The 15,640-nt window shown below is 52.7% G+C and overlaps 2 protein-coding genes across 2 annotated transcripts; one reads left to right on the top strand and one right to left on the bottom strand.

Annotated features, from left to right (window-relative positions):
• Positions 1-3,620: 3,620 nt before the first annotated feature.
• Positions 3,621-7,484, bottom strand: LOC100343295 (cystatin-like 1). The gene is made up of 3 exons (XM_089309040.1): positions 7,168-7,484; positions 4,382-4,492; positions 3,621-3,806 (listed from the first exon to the last, which is right to left on the bottom strand). Exons 1-3 carry the CDS (start codon positions 7,384-7,386, stop codon positions 3,723-3,725), a joined length of 414 nt encoding a protein of 137 aa, XP_089165166.1. The 5' UTR covers positions 7,387-7,484; the 3' UTR covers positions 3,621-3,722.
• A 2,784-nt stretch (positions 7,485-10,268) lies between these two features.
• Positions 10,269-12,006, top strand: LOC108176623 (chromobox protein homolog 3). The gene has a single exon (XM_051845304.3). It carries the CDS (start codon positions 10,371-10,373, stop codon positions 10,917-10,919), a length of 549 nt encoding a protein of 182 aa, XP_051701264.3. The 5' UTR covers positions 10,269-10,370; the 3' UTR covers positions 10,920-12,006.
• The last annotated feature ends 3,634 nt before the right edge of the window (positions 12,007-15,640 follow it).

Below are 15,640 nucleotides of genomic sequence, written 5' to 3'. Positions count from 1 at the left end.
AGATGGCCACAATGGCCAGAGCTGCGCTGATCCAAAGCCAGGAGCCAGGAGCTTCTTCCAGGTCTCCCACGAGGGTGCAGAGGCCCAAGGACTTGGGCCATCTTCTATTGCTTTCCGAGCCATTGCATAGAGCTGGATCGGAAGTGGAGCAGCCGGGACTCGAACCAGTGCCCACACGGGATGCCGGCACTGTAGGCGGCAGCTTTACCTGCTACACCACAGCGCCGGCCCTGACTCCTTAGGTGTTTTTTTTTTTTTTTTTTTACAGGTAGAATTACAGTCAGTGAGAGAGACAGAGAGAAAGGTCTTCCTTCCATTGGTTCACTCCCCAAATGGCTGCCACGGCCAGTGATGCACTGATCCGAAGCCAGGAGCCAGGTGTTTCCTCCCGGTCTCCCATGTGGGTGCAGGGGCCCAAGCACTTGGGCCATCCTCCACTGCCTTCCCGGGCCACAGCAGAGAGCTGGACTGGAAGAGGGGCAGCCAGGACTAGAACCCAGCGCCTATATGGGATGCCGGTGCCACAGGTGGAGGATTAACCAAGTGAGCCCGGCACCGGCCCCCAACTCCTTAGGTTTTAAAATAGGCTGGGGAAGATGAGGAGAAGGAGAGGGGGGAAGAGGAGAGACGCTCACAGTTAACTGAACAGCCAGGCACTATCTCTGAGTATAGTCAGCGCTCTGACCCTCTGCTTCTGCACGCAAGGAATCAACCAGCCTTGGGTGCAATGCTTTCACAGAACAGCACTTGTATCCACTCTAAGCACCTGCAGTCTTTCCCCCTTTATCATTACTCCTCAAACAACGTGAGGGTGTGTTGAAATAGTCGAGGAACACGCACATTATGAAAAAGCTATGCGTGGACTTCAAAAAGGTTTGCACCCAAGCACACTTCCAGTTCCATTTTGCACGAGCTTGTTGAGGTGCGTTCATATACTCTGACGGCTGCTGCCCTAGCACTGACAATGCACTAGGCATGATCAATAAATTAGAGGAGCGACCCGTCAGCAGTGGGGAGTGTCCTCCTCCTGGCATTTTAAATACGGTCACGGGGTCTCCCACTCCACTCCCTCCTGGGGAGTGTCCCTCCTCATGACCCCCCTGTCCTGTCCATCCTCACTCACCAGTAGAGAGAGGAAGATCTCATCCTGACCTGGCTCAGGCAAAAACATGGGATTTGATCCCACAGGTGAGCACTAGGAAGCACTGTAGAGCGCGTGTGCACACACACACCATTCACCTACCTCATGGCAGAAGGAGTAAGGGCATTTCCCGGTTAGTTCCAGTCAGTTCTGGCTGAGGATGGCTCCCAGGGGCCATTGATCCCCTTGACCCTGTGGTCTGGGGTGGCTTGAGGGCAGAGAAGGCAGCATAGAGGGCCCACAGCCTGGCCCAACCCCAGCTGGGCCAGCAGATGGAAGATGCCCCCTCTAACTCTGCCTTTCAAATAAATTTTAAAAATTTTAAAAATATATATAGAAGCCAGAAATCGAAGAATACACTGTAGGACTACGTGTATATAGCTTTGATCATGAGGTCAGCCCGAGTGGGATGTTAGCAACTGAACACAGGTTACCTCAGGAGCCTCCTTGCCCATGAAGTGGATGCAAAAGTCGCTGTTTCTACTGCATTTGAGATGAGATGGTCAGATGAGATAAGGAGGCAGCGGGGTGGTGTCCAGCACCCGGTCAGCCCTTGGTGACATCAGATCGACACAGGAATTTCACTAGCTGTCACCCTTTGTCCCTCTGCAAGCGTGAGGTCCCTGCTTGTGTATATTTTGTCCCCCTCTACCAATGCCCTCACATGGCCACTGAGACGGGGCCTGGGCTGGAGGCCAAATGGTCAAGGCCACAATTGGCCAGAGCCCCGTTTCCAGTCTGGTTTCTCCCTGGGAGAGCATGGGTGTCATTCCCTCGCCCCAAGAGTTCACACGTCCATCTGAGCAAGACTGGCCTGGGCTGGAGCTGGGGACTTGGATGACAGACAGCTGGTGCTGGCACTGCGGGCAAACTCTCTCTCTGCAGGCGACAAGGATCCCAGTGCCTCTACACTGTCTGTCCCGATGCCTGCCCTCCTTCTGGGAGTGGGACTCTGGACCAGGGACTGGCACATGCATGGCAGAGGCTGCCCGCATGACTGGCCCCATGTTGAAACCCTGGACGCTGAGCCCCTAAGGAGCTTCCCTGGAGGACCACACTTCACACATGCTGTGGCAGCTCGCTGTGGGGGAAGGGAGGATCAAGCAGGCACACCCCGTGTGCCTGCACAGCAGGAAGGTCTGAATGCTCCCGCCTGGCTTCCTTGGTCTTGTCCCCACCCCTGTGCTTCTTCCCTGCACTAGTTTTCCTGTCCTGTAATAAAACCACCGCCCTGGGGGTGGCATAGCAGATAAAGCCATTGCCTGCAGGGCCGGCATCCCATATTGGCGCTGGTTCGAGTCCCGGCTGCTCCACTTCCGATCCAGCTCTCTACTATAGCCTGAGAAAGCAGAAGATGGTCCAAGTGCTTGGGTCCCTGCACCTGCCTGGGAGACCTGGAAGAAGCACCTGGCTCTTTCTGGAACTCTACCTTTTAAATAAAATAAAATTAAAAAATAAAAGCCACAGTCCTGAGTAGGATTGTCCTGGGAGTCCTCTAGAGAATCGGTCACTCTGGCTTTGTCTCCATCTCAGACACATCTCTGTGGCATGGGGGAGCCGCCGTGCCATGTGTGCACAGAGACTGAGGCTCCTGCACCCTCGGGTCAGAGGTCAGGGGTGTGCAGGAATCCAGAAAAGCCACAGAGAGGTGGTCAGCATTCAGGTCAGTGTGTGTGTGTGTGTGTGTGTGAGTGTATGAGGGCGCTAGTGTGTTTCTGGTTGTGTGTGGGTCATGACAGCCTGTGTGTGTTTATACACATGCATCTGTGTGCACTTGCATATGTGTGTGCTTGCCCACATGTGAGAGCTGTGTGTACAAGTGTGTATGTGAGAGAGTACTATGAGGGTGTTAGTGTGAGTGTTTCTGGGTGTGTGTGGGTCATGACAGTCAGCCTGTGTGTTTGTTTACATACATGCATCTGTGTGCACTTGCACATGTGTGTGCTTGCACATTGTGAGCTGAGTGTGCACAAGTGTGTGTGTGAGGGTGTTAGTGTTTTTGTGGAGGGGGTTGTGACAGTCATCCTGTGTGTGCTTACATACATGCATCTGCGTGCACTTGCACATGTGTGTGCTTGCATGTGTGAGAGCTGAGTGTGTACAAGTATGTGAGGGTGTTAGTGTGTTTCTGTGGGGGGTTGTGACAGTCAGCCGTGTATGTTTACACACATGCATCTGTGTGCACTTGCACATGTGTGTGCTTGCACGTGTGAGAGCTGTGTGTACAAATGTGTGTATGTGTGTGAGAGTGTGTGTGAGGGTTTTTGTGTGAGTGTTTCTGGGTGTGTGTGGGGGGTCATAACAGCCTGTGTATGTTTACACACACATATCTGTGTGCACTTGCACATGTGTGTGCTTGCACGCATGTGTGAGAGCTGTGAGTGTGTATGTGAAAGAGTATTATGAGGGTGTTCGTGTGAGTGTTTCCGGGTGTATGGGGGTCATGACAGTTGGCCTGTGTGTGCACTTGCACGTGTGTGTGTGTGGTGAGACTCCAACAAGGGAGACGATGTCCTTTAGGATTTTATGACACAGGGGACCACGCAGCTGTCTGGGGCCTCCCAGAACTTCCTGACAGCGCTCAGTCTTCCAGGCAGGAGTTGTTCCACATCTGGTAATACTTCATCCAGGGCACCGTGTATATCAGAGACTCGCAAATCAAACTCTGAGAGGAGAAAAGAAGCAATCAGCTCTGGGACAACCAACGTGTCCTGTCCCCAAGGTCCCGCCTCTGTGGCTGCTCACTGACCCCGCGGGGAGCCAGGAGAAGCTGCTCGGCCCCTCGGGATGCCCAGCAGCAGGTGCACCTGGAGCTGCAGCCTAGCAAGACCCTGGGGTGACAGCAAGGCACGATGGCTTTGTCCTACTGCACCCCTGACCCTTGCACCTGCAGCCAAGGTGAGCAGAGGTGCCCTCTTATCTTCTGCTAACCTGCGGCTGGTGCCAAGGCAGGCAGAACTTGGAAGACAAGGAGTAAACAGGACGATACTCAGAAACCTGGAGAGCGTGAGATGATTCCAGAACAAAGGCACCCAGGAGAAAGCAACACTGCATTCACCCCCACCACATTCAGGTGGCAAAGGAAGCCAGGTGACCAGACGCCACCCTGGTCATGGAGCTTTCTTCCCGCCCTGGGTGCCTGTGGAGGAGTGGGCAGCGCCAGGCCTGCAGAGCACTTTTGTAAATGTTCATTCTCCACCCCCGGCCATGCATCCCCCTGTGATGGCTCCCAGCACACACCTTCTTCAGCTTCTTGCTTTGCAGGGGACAGGAAGAGCTCTTCTTGGAATGCCTCTTGCATTTGGTGCGGCCGATCTTGACCGTGACCTTGTACTCCACTCCCGTGGTCAGCTGCCAAGAAGCAATGCCACTGTCAGTTGTGACTTTGTACTCTCTCCCGGAGATTCTGGGACGGCGAATGAAGCCCCCCCGGAGCAGCAACCCCACCCTGCCAAGGGCTCCCTCCCTCCTCTCCATCTCTGCCAATCTGAGAGAGGCTGCCTAGCAACTAAGGCAGAACTCTGGGGGCCTGTGTTGTGGCACCCGCAGCGCCGGCATCTCATACGAACACCGGTTCGCATCACGGGCCACTCCACTTCCGATCCGGCTCCCCGCTATTGCGTCTGGGAAAGCAGTGGAGGATGGCCCAAGTGCTCGGGCCCCTGTACCCACGTGGGAGACCAGAAGGAAGTTTGAGTCTGAGAACCAAATGGACATGGGCCATGTGTCTCCCCGCCTCCCTAGGCCCTCCCTCTGTGACCTTGAATAAGCGACTCAGCCAGTACAATTTCTTTACTTACTGAGTACAAATAACAGTTGTGCCTGCCCATGGAGTTGACAGGAGCCTGTGTTCCCCTTAATGGATATGGAGAGGTTTTACTAAATCTTATCATGACACATTTTTAGATGTCTTAGCAAAAGTATCCGGGATATTCCTCTGGGGCAGCTATGGAGTGTGGAGAGCAACAGAACAGAAGAACAGAGAACTGCACTCGAGGTCAGGTCTGGTTCCCTCCCCCTGTGAACCTAGATGCATTGGATGGGTCCCTCAGCCTCAGTTTATTTTTCTAGAGAATGGGAGAATCTGGGCCTCTGCTGTGGCATAGCAGCTATAGCCACAGCCTGAGACACCGGCACCCATATGGGTACTGGTTTGAGTCCTGGCTGCTCTGCTTCTGATCCAGCTCCCTGCTAATGCACCCAGGAGGACAGCAGACATGCTTGGGCCCTGCATCCATGTGGGAGATGGCCCTGGGGAGGCTCCTGGCTCCTGGCTTTGGCCTGGCCCATCCTGGTCATTGTGGCCATCTGGGGAGTGAACCAGAAAATGGAAGATTTCGCTCTCTCTCTCTCTCTGGCTCTCTCTCTGGCTCTGTCTTTCAGGTAAATAAAATAAATCTTTAAAAGAAAATGGGAGAAAACTGCCAGCTGAAGGGAGGGGACAAGTTGGCTGCGTTAGCCGTGGGGAACCCACCCCAGTGCCATCCCGATCGGTTGTGACTTGTCCCCCTTGGCTCATGATCAAGACGGAGGCTTTGGAGACTCGAGGGCAGGAAGATGGGGAGCCTTCGTGGGCAGGGGAGTGAAACCCTGGCACTGAAATCCCATGATCCTAGCTCCATGTTGGCCACCAAAATGTGCACCTGTGCGCAGAGAAGCCCCTGCTTCCTCACTCAGATAGCTGTGGCCCCAGCCCGGGAGACGGCGTGGTCCTCCTGGGGTGGCGCCAGAGGCAGCAGGGTCCATCTTTGAAGCTGTCAGGGCCTCATGGTTAAAATGCCACAGCTCACATCAGAGTACCTGAGTTCCGTCCTTGGCTCCAGCTCCTGATTCTAGGCTCCTGCAGACCCAGGGAGGCAGTAGTGATGGTTCACGTCACTGGGTTCCTGCCACCCCACCCATGTGAGAGACCTGAACTGAGTACTCACACCAGCCCCCGCAGCTCCAGGCGCTGTAGGCATTTGGGGAGTGGGCAGGTGGGAGGGAGAGCCTGCCCTCTCCCCCTCCCACCTTCCGTCCCCCCCACCTCTCTCATAGGAAAACACTGAAACACCAGCCACACTAAAGAGCGTAAAGGGTTTTCTCATTCGTCACTGGACGTGACTGCTAACAGGTTGCACTGACACTCCAGTGTTTAAAGTGTCCTCCTCACTCCCAGCGAAGACCTGATTGCTAAGTAAGACTAGGAACAGCCACAGAGTAACAGCAATGCTTTCACAAGGGCACTGCTAAGCAAGCGCCTCTTATTCTGACCCATCTTTCAGAGGAGTAAACTAAGGTCTGGAGACTGTATCACTTGAGTGACCGGGATCTCACTATCGGATAGGCAGATCACCAAACCGCAGGGGGACCTGGGGCCAGGAGAGGCAGCCCACCCAGGTCCACCTTCCATCCTCTCTGCAGGATCTTAGGATCCCCCAGTTACCCAGGGGCGGGCCTGCCGTGTCTACTCATCAATTTGAGTGACATCGCAAGTGGACTCAGGAGCCAACAGTTAAATCACAGGAGACCAACGGATGGGAATCAGCCCGCCGCAGGAAAACCGGTCAGCGAAAAGGAGACACACGTGCTGCACTGCCACCTTGTGGTACAAGTGTGTACTTGCAACAGGGACCCGCCTGACAAGTCTGCCCAGATGATCAGACCCCCCATTTCTGGGCCACCTCCTCCCCACCCCCAGCCACCTCCTTGTCGGTTTCTCCTCATCAGTTTTTTGCCAAAAACCCAGCTAATTGAACCAACATGTGGTATTATGACTACGCTAACTTATAATTTACTAGCTGACATTGAAGGAAGGTTGGAGCAATAAAAAAGTTTCCAATTAGATTCTCTCTCTCTCTCTCTCTCCCTCTCTCTCTCTCTGCCTCTTCTTCCCTCTCTGTGTAACTCTGACTTTCAAGTAAATAAATAAATCTTTAAAAAAAAAAGTGTCCAGTCGGAGGGAAGCTGCTCCCCGACCTGAGTCACCATCCTTTGTCCACAGGCACCAAGAGTGAGGGTCCAGGCGAGAGAGCCCACGCACAAACCTGCATCTGACTCCGGATGAGCTTCTGAACCCGGAACAGGTAGGTGTCGTTGCTGTTGTTGTTGTAGGACTGGATGAAGAAGTTGAGCGTCGAGTTCATGTTCTTTTTGCTCATCGGCTTCTCCTGGAACCCCTCCCATCTCTGGAAGTGGCCCAGCTTGGCCACCAGGGTCAGGGCCATCAGCACCAGCAGGGAGACCCTCCAGCGGCCTCCCTCCATCTCTGAAGCCGCAGAAGCTTCTTGGGCCAGATGCACCTGCCAGGGAGGGCGACGCCGGCAGCCAGCAGGCGGCAAGCAGCTGGTCACTCGCGTGCCAGCACAGGCTTTCCCGGGAGGGGCCCTTCCTGCATTGAGGCAGAGATTGAAGCCCCCTCAACCTCGTGCTGCGGAGACCCCTCCCCCAGCCTTTCCACCTCACCTAGCAGGGAAGAAACGGCCAGCAGGGATCCATTCTGCTATGCCGGGTGTGGCAGGTAGAGGGCGCTGCCGATGGGAAGGCGGTGGAGGAGGTAAAACTTGGCCAAGGGTTGCAGGGAACAAGAGTGACACGGGCTGTGTGCCTACCTTGGGTTCCAGCTGTGCTCACACACCAGTGACCGTCACGGGGGTTGCTCTAGTGACAGCCTCTCCTGACTCCCTGCCACCGACCTGCAACAGATTTCTGCTGCTGGATCCCACTGTGCCTGCATGCAGCCCCAGCACTAGCTTACGCTATCTTTCTGTGACCCCAGGGGAGCCTTGTGAGGTAGGCAGTCTTTATGAGGAGGGAAAGGCTGCCAGTCCTATTCACAAATGAATCCTGCAGATCCCCAGAGGTTAGCTGTTGCCAGCACCCCTGAGAGCACCCCATTTTATAAAGATGCGGTAAGGTGGGATCCCAACAGGGTCCCGTCCCAGAACGAGAGCCTCAGTGGGATCATTGATGAGGGGTGACTGAGACGTGCAGGTGAGTGAATGGTGACATTGTACTGTGATGAGTTGAGATGCTAGCATTCGGGGAAGTGCGATCAGAAAGCTGTTCATGCGGCCTCTTGGGTGTCTGAAATCCTTTTTATTTATTTATTTATTTATTTATTTATTTATTTATTTATTTTTGGACAGGCAGAGTGGACAGTGAGAGAGAGAGAGACAGAGAGAAAGGTCTTCCTTTTGCCGTTGGTTCACCCTCCAATGGCCGCCGTGGCCAGAGTGCTGCGGCCGGCGCACCGCGCCAATCCGATGGCAGGAGCCAGGTACTTCTCCTGGTCTCCCATGGGGTGCAGGGCCCAAGCACTTGGGCCATCCTCCACTGCACTCCCTGGCCACAGCAGAGGGCTGGCCTGGAAGAGGGGCAACCGGGACAGAATCCGGTGCCTCAACCAGGACTAGAACCCGGTGTGCCGGCGCCGCAAGGCGGAGGATTAGCCTAGTGAGCCGCGGCGCTGGCCTGAAATCCTTTCAAAATTGAGTCAAGAAGTCCATTTCCAAAGCCTGGGCCTGTGAGAAGCAGCAGGACAGGGCAGGAGAAGCAAAGCCTCAGAATCCAGCTGCCCTGGTTTCCAGTCCTTTTCTGGAGACAGAAATCCCTTAATCCCCCCCACCACTACCCCACCCCAGCCCAGCCCGCCAAGCCCCCATTGCTTCATTTGTAACTTGAGTATGGGATGGCATCCTCCCCCCAGGCTGGGATAGATGTGCCCAGCCCCCTCCTGCCCCAGAGCCCCAGGCCACCCCCCCACACACCCCTGCACAAGGAGCTATCTTAGTGTCCTCCTTGGCCTGCACCTGGCTGCCTTAGTAGGACTTGACCAGCTGGGGGTGGTGGCTTTGAGAACCCAGGAGGGACTCTGAGAAACAGGTGAGACTAGACAATCTCAGCCAGCCCTGGACGCCTGGGATGTGCTGGCGTGGACCCAGTAGACGGTGGACCCAAGAGAGGACCAGCAACATTTGGGTGTGTTATTGTAGCAAACCTTTGAACTTGGGGCTGAAAGCATAGGAAAAAAAAAAAAGCAAACAACTGGCTTAAGAAACATGGGAGTAGGTTATGTCCATGGAGTAAGAGGAAGACATGGCCCTCAGGATGTATGAAAAGAAAATTAGTGGGGCCCACACTGTGGCACAATAGGTAAAGCCGCCGCCTGCAGTGCCAGCATCCCATATGGGCGCCGGTTCGAGTCCTGGCTGCTCCACTTCAATCCAGCTCTCTGCTATAGCCTGGGAAAGCAATGGAAGATGGTCTGGGTGCATGGGCTCTTGCACCCACATGGGAGACCTGGAAGAAGCTTCTGGCTCCTGGCTTCGGATCGGTGCAGCTCCGGCCATTACGGCCATCTGGGGAGTGAACCAGCAATGGAAGACCTCTCACTCTTTCTCTCTCTATGCCTCTCCTTCTCTAACTCTTTCAAATAAATAAATAAATATTTAAAAAAGGGGGGGGGGGCCGGCGCCATGGCTCACTTGGTTAATCCTCCGCCTGTGGAGGATCCATGCCATATGGGCGCCGGTTCTGGTCCTGGTTGCTCCTCTTCCAGGCCAGCTCTCTGCTGTGGCCCAGGGAAGGCAGTGGAGGATGGCCCAAGTGCTTGGGCACCCGCACCCGCATGGGAGACCAGGAGGAAACACCTGGCTCCTGGCTTCAGATTGGCGCAGCGCACCAGCCATAGCAGTCATTTGGGGGGTGAACCAACACAAGGAAGACCTTTCTCTCTCTCTCTCTCTCACTGTCTATAACTCTACCTGTCAAATAAAATAAATTAAATCTAAAAAAAAAGAAAGAAAATTAACAAGGAGGCTTTAAGAGGCCTAACACGCCACTGCCCACTCCCAGCATCCTCTGGGTTGTAGCAGAGGAACCAGTCCCTGCTGTAAGGGGGGTGTGACATGAGGGCAGGCTTGAAGTTCTACCATTGCCAGCCAAAGAGTGCCAGGAGTGACGCAATAAGCCCCCCTCCTATCTTCTTCTATGGACATGGAATAAAGAGAAGACAGCATTCTAGAAAGTTCTATGGCACAAAGAGAAAACAGAAAACTTAGCTAAAACCATAGAGGGGAGGGGGAATGAGAAATTGCTGACCTGGTTATCTCTATGGAATAATGGGGATATAAAGCAGGCAGCGGGATGTGGCTGGAGCTTGAGGCGCGCAGGGCCGGAGATGCTGCAGCCCCGCGACCCGGAGCAGCTCGGAGCGGTGAATAATAGCTCTTCAAGTCTGCAATAAAAAATGGCCTCCAATAAAACTACATTGCAAAAAATGGGAAAGAAACAGAATGGAAAGAGTAAAAAGGTCGAAGAGGCAGAGCCTGAAGAATTTGTGGTGGAGAAAGTATTGGACCTACGTGTAGTGAATGGGAAGGTGGAGTATTTCCTGAAGTGGAAGGGATTTACAGATGCTGACAATACTTGGGAACCTGAAGAAAATTTAGATTGTCCAGAGTTAATTGAAGCATTTCTTAATTCTCAAAAAGCTGGTAAAGAAAAAGATGGTACAAAAAGAAAATCTTTATCTGACAGTGAATCTGATGATAGCAAATCAAAGAAGAGAGATGCTGCTGACAAACCAAGAGGCTTTGCCAGAGGTCTTGAACCTGAACGAATAATTGGTGCCACAGACAGCAGTGGAGAATTGATGTTTCTCATGAAATGGAAAGATTCAGATGAGGCTGACTTGGTGCTGGCAAAAGAGGCAAATATGAAATGTCCTCAGATTGTGATTGCTTTTTATGAAGAGAGATTAACTTGGCATTCTTGTCCAGAAGATGAAGCTCAGTAATTGTTTGCATTGTTTTTTAATATATATTTATATATATATATAAAATCTGGGTCTTGGTTTTCGATTTACTAGTGTGAAGAAATAACTACATTCTAATGAAAATCAAGTTTGATACATTGGTTTTGAAAGTAGTATTGGGGGAGTTGTTGTGAATTTTTTTATTTTTATTTTTTGCATCGATGGCACTGGTTACTTCTAACAGATAAAAGCTTTCTGTAGTTGCTTCCTTTATCAGAAAAGAACGTTTGCTTTTCTGAATATTGGGGAAAGTTGTCATAGTCAGTTCTTCAATCAGAACTTGATTTTAACTGATACTAAAGGATCATTCTGGGTTGTTGTATGTGTATACTTTTATAAATGGTTTTCTTTTTTTGTTTTTGTTTTTAAATTTTACCAAAAGAAAAACCATGGGAAGACCCATGTTTCTGAGGTTCCATCATTCTGAGCAACCTAAGAAATAAGTCCCTTCAAGTTAAACTGAAGATTTTCATGAAGCCATAACCTTTTAAATTAAATAGTTTGTAAGTCATTTGGACAAGTTAAATTAGATAATTTAAAAGAAGCCATATCAGAACCTGTATCTAAATCTATAGTCATAAATGCAATGGCTTATAAAAACTTTATTGGTACTAGTAGTCATCCCTCCTGAGATCAGAAAATAGACATCCTGGTGTGCTGTAATAAACTAAATAAGCAAGGTAAATGGACATTTGAATATTTGTTCTAGCGAGCCATTACTTTACAAACGCCAAAATCCCTATGCTGTATCGACTAAAAGGCCATGATTCATGGAATGACTAAGACTTGGCTCCTGAAAACCTGATCAGATTGTTAGACATTGGCATTTTAGGACCTGCTGGCATAAGTGGGTAAACAAGTGGTTGTAATCTAAATTATTGACCTGCATGTTTTGTCTTTGTCCCGTCTCATTCCTTACATGTAGGCTCAATCTTCGCGGTGTTTGGGTTACTGGTTCAGCAGATGCCAGGAAAAATAACTTTGTAGTAATCAGAATGTTATCCAACTGTATATTGTTTACTTTATTGTAAATACTGGTGAACAGTGGTCAATAAATAGTTTTATATTCCTTTAAAAAAAAATAAAGCAGGCAGCAACTTAGGGCACAAGAAATAAGGCGATGATAAGAGACTTCTTCAGGCCCACGGCAGACTGAAAACAGGGGCCTCCTGGGGGGATGGAGTGACGGTAACCTGGGGACACTGGTTGAGGCTGTGGAACACGAGGAAGGCAGGGTTGGGGCCAGAACCATGGCATAGCGGGTAAAGCCTCCGCCTGCAGTGCTGGCATCCCATATGGGCATAGGTTTGAGTCCTGGCTGCACCACTTCTGATCCAGCTCTCTGCTATGGCCTGGAAAAGCAGTAGAAGATGGCCCAAGTCCTTGGGCCCCTGTACCCACATGGGAGACCTGGAAGAAGCTCCTGGCTCCTGGCTTTGGATGGGCCCAGCTCCGACCATTGTGGCCATTTGGGGAGTGAATAGAAGACCATTCCAGCGGATGGAAGACCTCTCTCTCTCTCTCTCTCTCTCTCTCGCGCGCTCGCTCCCCCCGTCTCTTTGTCAATCTCTCTTTCCCTTTCTCTCTGTCACTCTGCTTTTCAAATAAAAATAAGTAAATTGTGTGAGAGACAGAGAGAGAGAAACAGTGGTCTGATTATCTATTTCATTTCATTTATTTTATTTTATTTTTTTGACAGGCAGAATGGACAGTGAGAGAGAGAGACAGAGAGAAAGGTCTTCCTTTTTGCAGTTGGTTCACCCTCCAATGGCCGCCGCGGCCGGCGCGCTGCAGCCAGCGCACCGCGCTGATCCGATGGCAGGAGCCAGGAGCCAGGTGCTTTTTCCTGGTCTCCCATGGGGTGCAGGGCCCAAGCACTTGGGCCATCCTCCACTGCACTCCCTGGCCACAGCAGAGGGCTGGCCTGGAAGAGGGGCAACCGGGACAGAATCCAGCGCCCCAACCGGGACTAGAACCCGGTGTGCCGGCGCCGCTAGGCGGAGGATTAGCCTAGTGAGCCGTGGCGCCAGCCTGATTATCTATTTCATAGAATGGAAAGAAACATGGAGACTGGCCATGTCCATGAAATAAAAAAAATTAAGAGGCTTAGCTATGTGCAAGCAAAAGGGGGAAATGAGGTGCTGTTCATAAAAACAGGGGAAACAGATGCCACATTGTGTCATGGATACAGGGAAATCAGAGGCCTTGGGTGTAGATGTGCAAAATACGGGGGGTTTTTAGGTCCAAAGAGAAGGAGAAAAACTGAGATACTGGCTGTGTCCCTGTAGCAAGGCAGACAGGACCCTGCTCAAGTCCATGCAATGCAAGAAAAACACCTGCTGTATCCATGGAAATGGGGGGTAAGGGACCTGGCTTTGCACAAGATGAAGGAGAAAGTTTGCAACATGAGAGCATACAGTGAGGAATACAGTGAGGTCTAGAAACGAGAGGGAAACTGGAGACCCACCAGATCCGCGGAACTAGAGGGACACAGTGTTCCTAGTCACGCTCACAAAATGAGAATGGGGTGAGTCTGTAGTTTCAATGGTTGAGATGACCAGTTCAGCTGCCTGTGTCCCGGAGTGCCTGGGCTGGGTACCAGCTCCAGTACCTGACTCCAGCTCCCTGCTGATGTAGATCATCCTAGGAGGCAGCATGAGATGACAGCTCAAGCGATTTGGACGCCTGTCACTCACGTGGGCAACCTGGACTGAGTTCCTGGCTCTTAGCACCTCTCTCTCCCCTCTTTCTCTGCCCTCTCCCTCTTCTCTCTTTCCTCTCTCCCTCTCTCTCTCTCCCTCCTCTCTCTCTCTTTCACCTCTCTTCTCTCTCCCTCCTCTCTCTCCCCTCTCTCCCTCTCCTCTCCCTCCCCCCATATCCTCTCTCTCCTCTCTCTCTCTCTACCCCCCTCCTTCTCAAATAAATTTTAAAGCGTTTTTTAAATAAGAAAATGGAGATCCCATCAAATTATGGAATAACAACAACAAAATCTTCCTTAGGAAAAACGGAAGACTCCTTCCCAAGGACCCAGGAACTCCGGCCGCTGAACCTGGTACCAGGGTTCCCGCAGGGTTCCCGCTGGGTCACCCAGATACACACACGTGGGATTCCTCTTGTGGCAGCCCGAGGAAGATGAAGGCTAGACGGGATGGGGTGTTTGCCAAAGAGGGCCCCTGTGAGCCCTCCGACTTCCTGATGTTGGCTGCAGACAGTCAGCCTTGAGGTTTCTCCATCAGTCTGCTTCCAGGGAGGCAGCGAGCAAGATGCAGACAACAGGAAGGTGTGCCTTATCACCCCAGGCTCTGCTGGTACGGCTGGGACAGCTGCAGACTGATCGGTCTCTGGCCAAAACTCACTGCTCATCGTGTCAGGCCTCTGACGGGTGTCAGGCCTGCAGCAGGGGTGCCCCTACTCCCCTCGGTGGAGGTCACCTAGCTGATAGCCACCGGAGCCCAGGGGATCCAGGGCCTGCGCCCAGAACAGGCAGCTGCACAGAGCATCCCCTGCCTATCCTGCCACCATCCGAGGCAGGTGCCTCTCTCCAGTCTCACTTTGGGGCCCTAGGGCAGCCTTGCTGGGAGCAGGTTCCAGAGGGGGGAAGAGGTAGTATAGCCTGTTTGCACAGGAACCTGGGCCAGCTGGTTTCCTTTTTTTTTTTTTTTTTTTTTTGAGTCTCAGCTTCCTCCGGAGACGATGGTGCAAATTGACGACCACAGGAAGCGCCCTGGGAACCAGCGCTCCACTGTTGCTAATTTCACTAAGGAGGGAAACCGCAGGGGTGGGAGGGGGTGGAGCCAAAGGAGCTGGCAGGAAGGGTGGGGGGCTCCAGGCTGCTCTCTGTGGATGCCCTCCCCCTCCCCATCTCTTGGCCATCAGTTCTAACAGTGTTACATCTGGCAGGAAATCCCTCAGGGCAGGGAGGTGGGTCACGGGGCGACCCCCTCTCACCAGCCTCCCCCTGGTTCCCGAATCTTCTGTACGTTTTGGGCATAGCGTGGGGGGATCCTTATTTATTTTAATGCAGCGTTTTTTAGATAAACTAATCTTTGTCCCTTAAATAGCGCTTCCCCGCCCCCCTCCCCCATCAAGACTGGCCGTCAGATGTGGTGTAACCCCGGAAGGAAGCGTTACCTATTTAGAGACTCCTCCCAGCCTCCACCCCAACCCCAGCCCCGTGCCGCCAGCTGCTGTTCCCAGGCAGCCCAGCGAGGGGCGCTCAGCGGTCTGCGGACCTGCGGGTGAGTTGCCTGCCACACGCGCCATCCAGTTTGCAGCAGCAGCAGCAACCCGGAGCCCGGAGCCCGGAGCCCGGAGCCCTGAGCCCTGGGGCTGCTGCATGAAGACGTGGTTGACCTTGGCTGGAAACAGCCTCGGATCCGGAGAGCAGGCCGCCGGCAGCGGGCACACAGAATGCGAGCGACAAGGCGGTGCTACGGACGGCTGGCGCTGGCAGCACACCAAAGGAAGCATGCGCGCAGCGCGTTCCCGCTCCAGACTAAGAGACTCCAGAAATCGCAGGAGCAGAGAGGGGGAGCGCTCCTCTGCTTGCGCTTGCCTCCCACCTGGGGCTATGCAATGGGGAAGGTCACCCAAGTGGAGGATCCCCCCACCCGCAGGTCCTCCTCCGCACCCAGTCTATGGTCTCCACTCTGCAGGTGTTTTCCACAATAGTGGCTTGCCACTCCGGAACAGGCTATTCTATT

Source organism: Oryctolagus cuniculus, chromosome 11, assembly GCF_051225735.1.
Source record: "Oryctolagus cuniculus isolate XC-2025 breed Fujian yellow rabbit chromosome 11, ASM5122573v1, whole genome shotgun sequence".
Classification (NCBI taxonomy): domain Eukaryota; kingdom Metazoa; phylum Chordata; class Mammalia; order Lagomorpha; family Leporidae; genus Oryctolagus; species Oryctolagus cuniculus.
The sequence above is the reverse complement of the archived record's forward strand: the minus strand, read 5'-3'. Positions and strand labels throughout refer to the sequence as shown.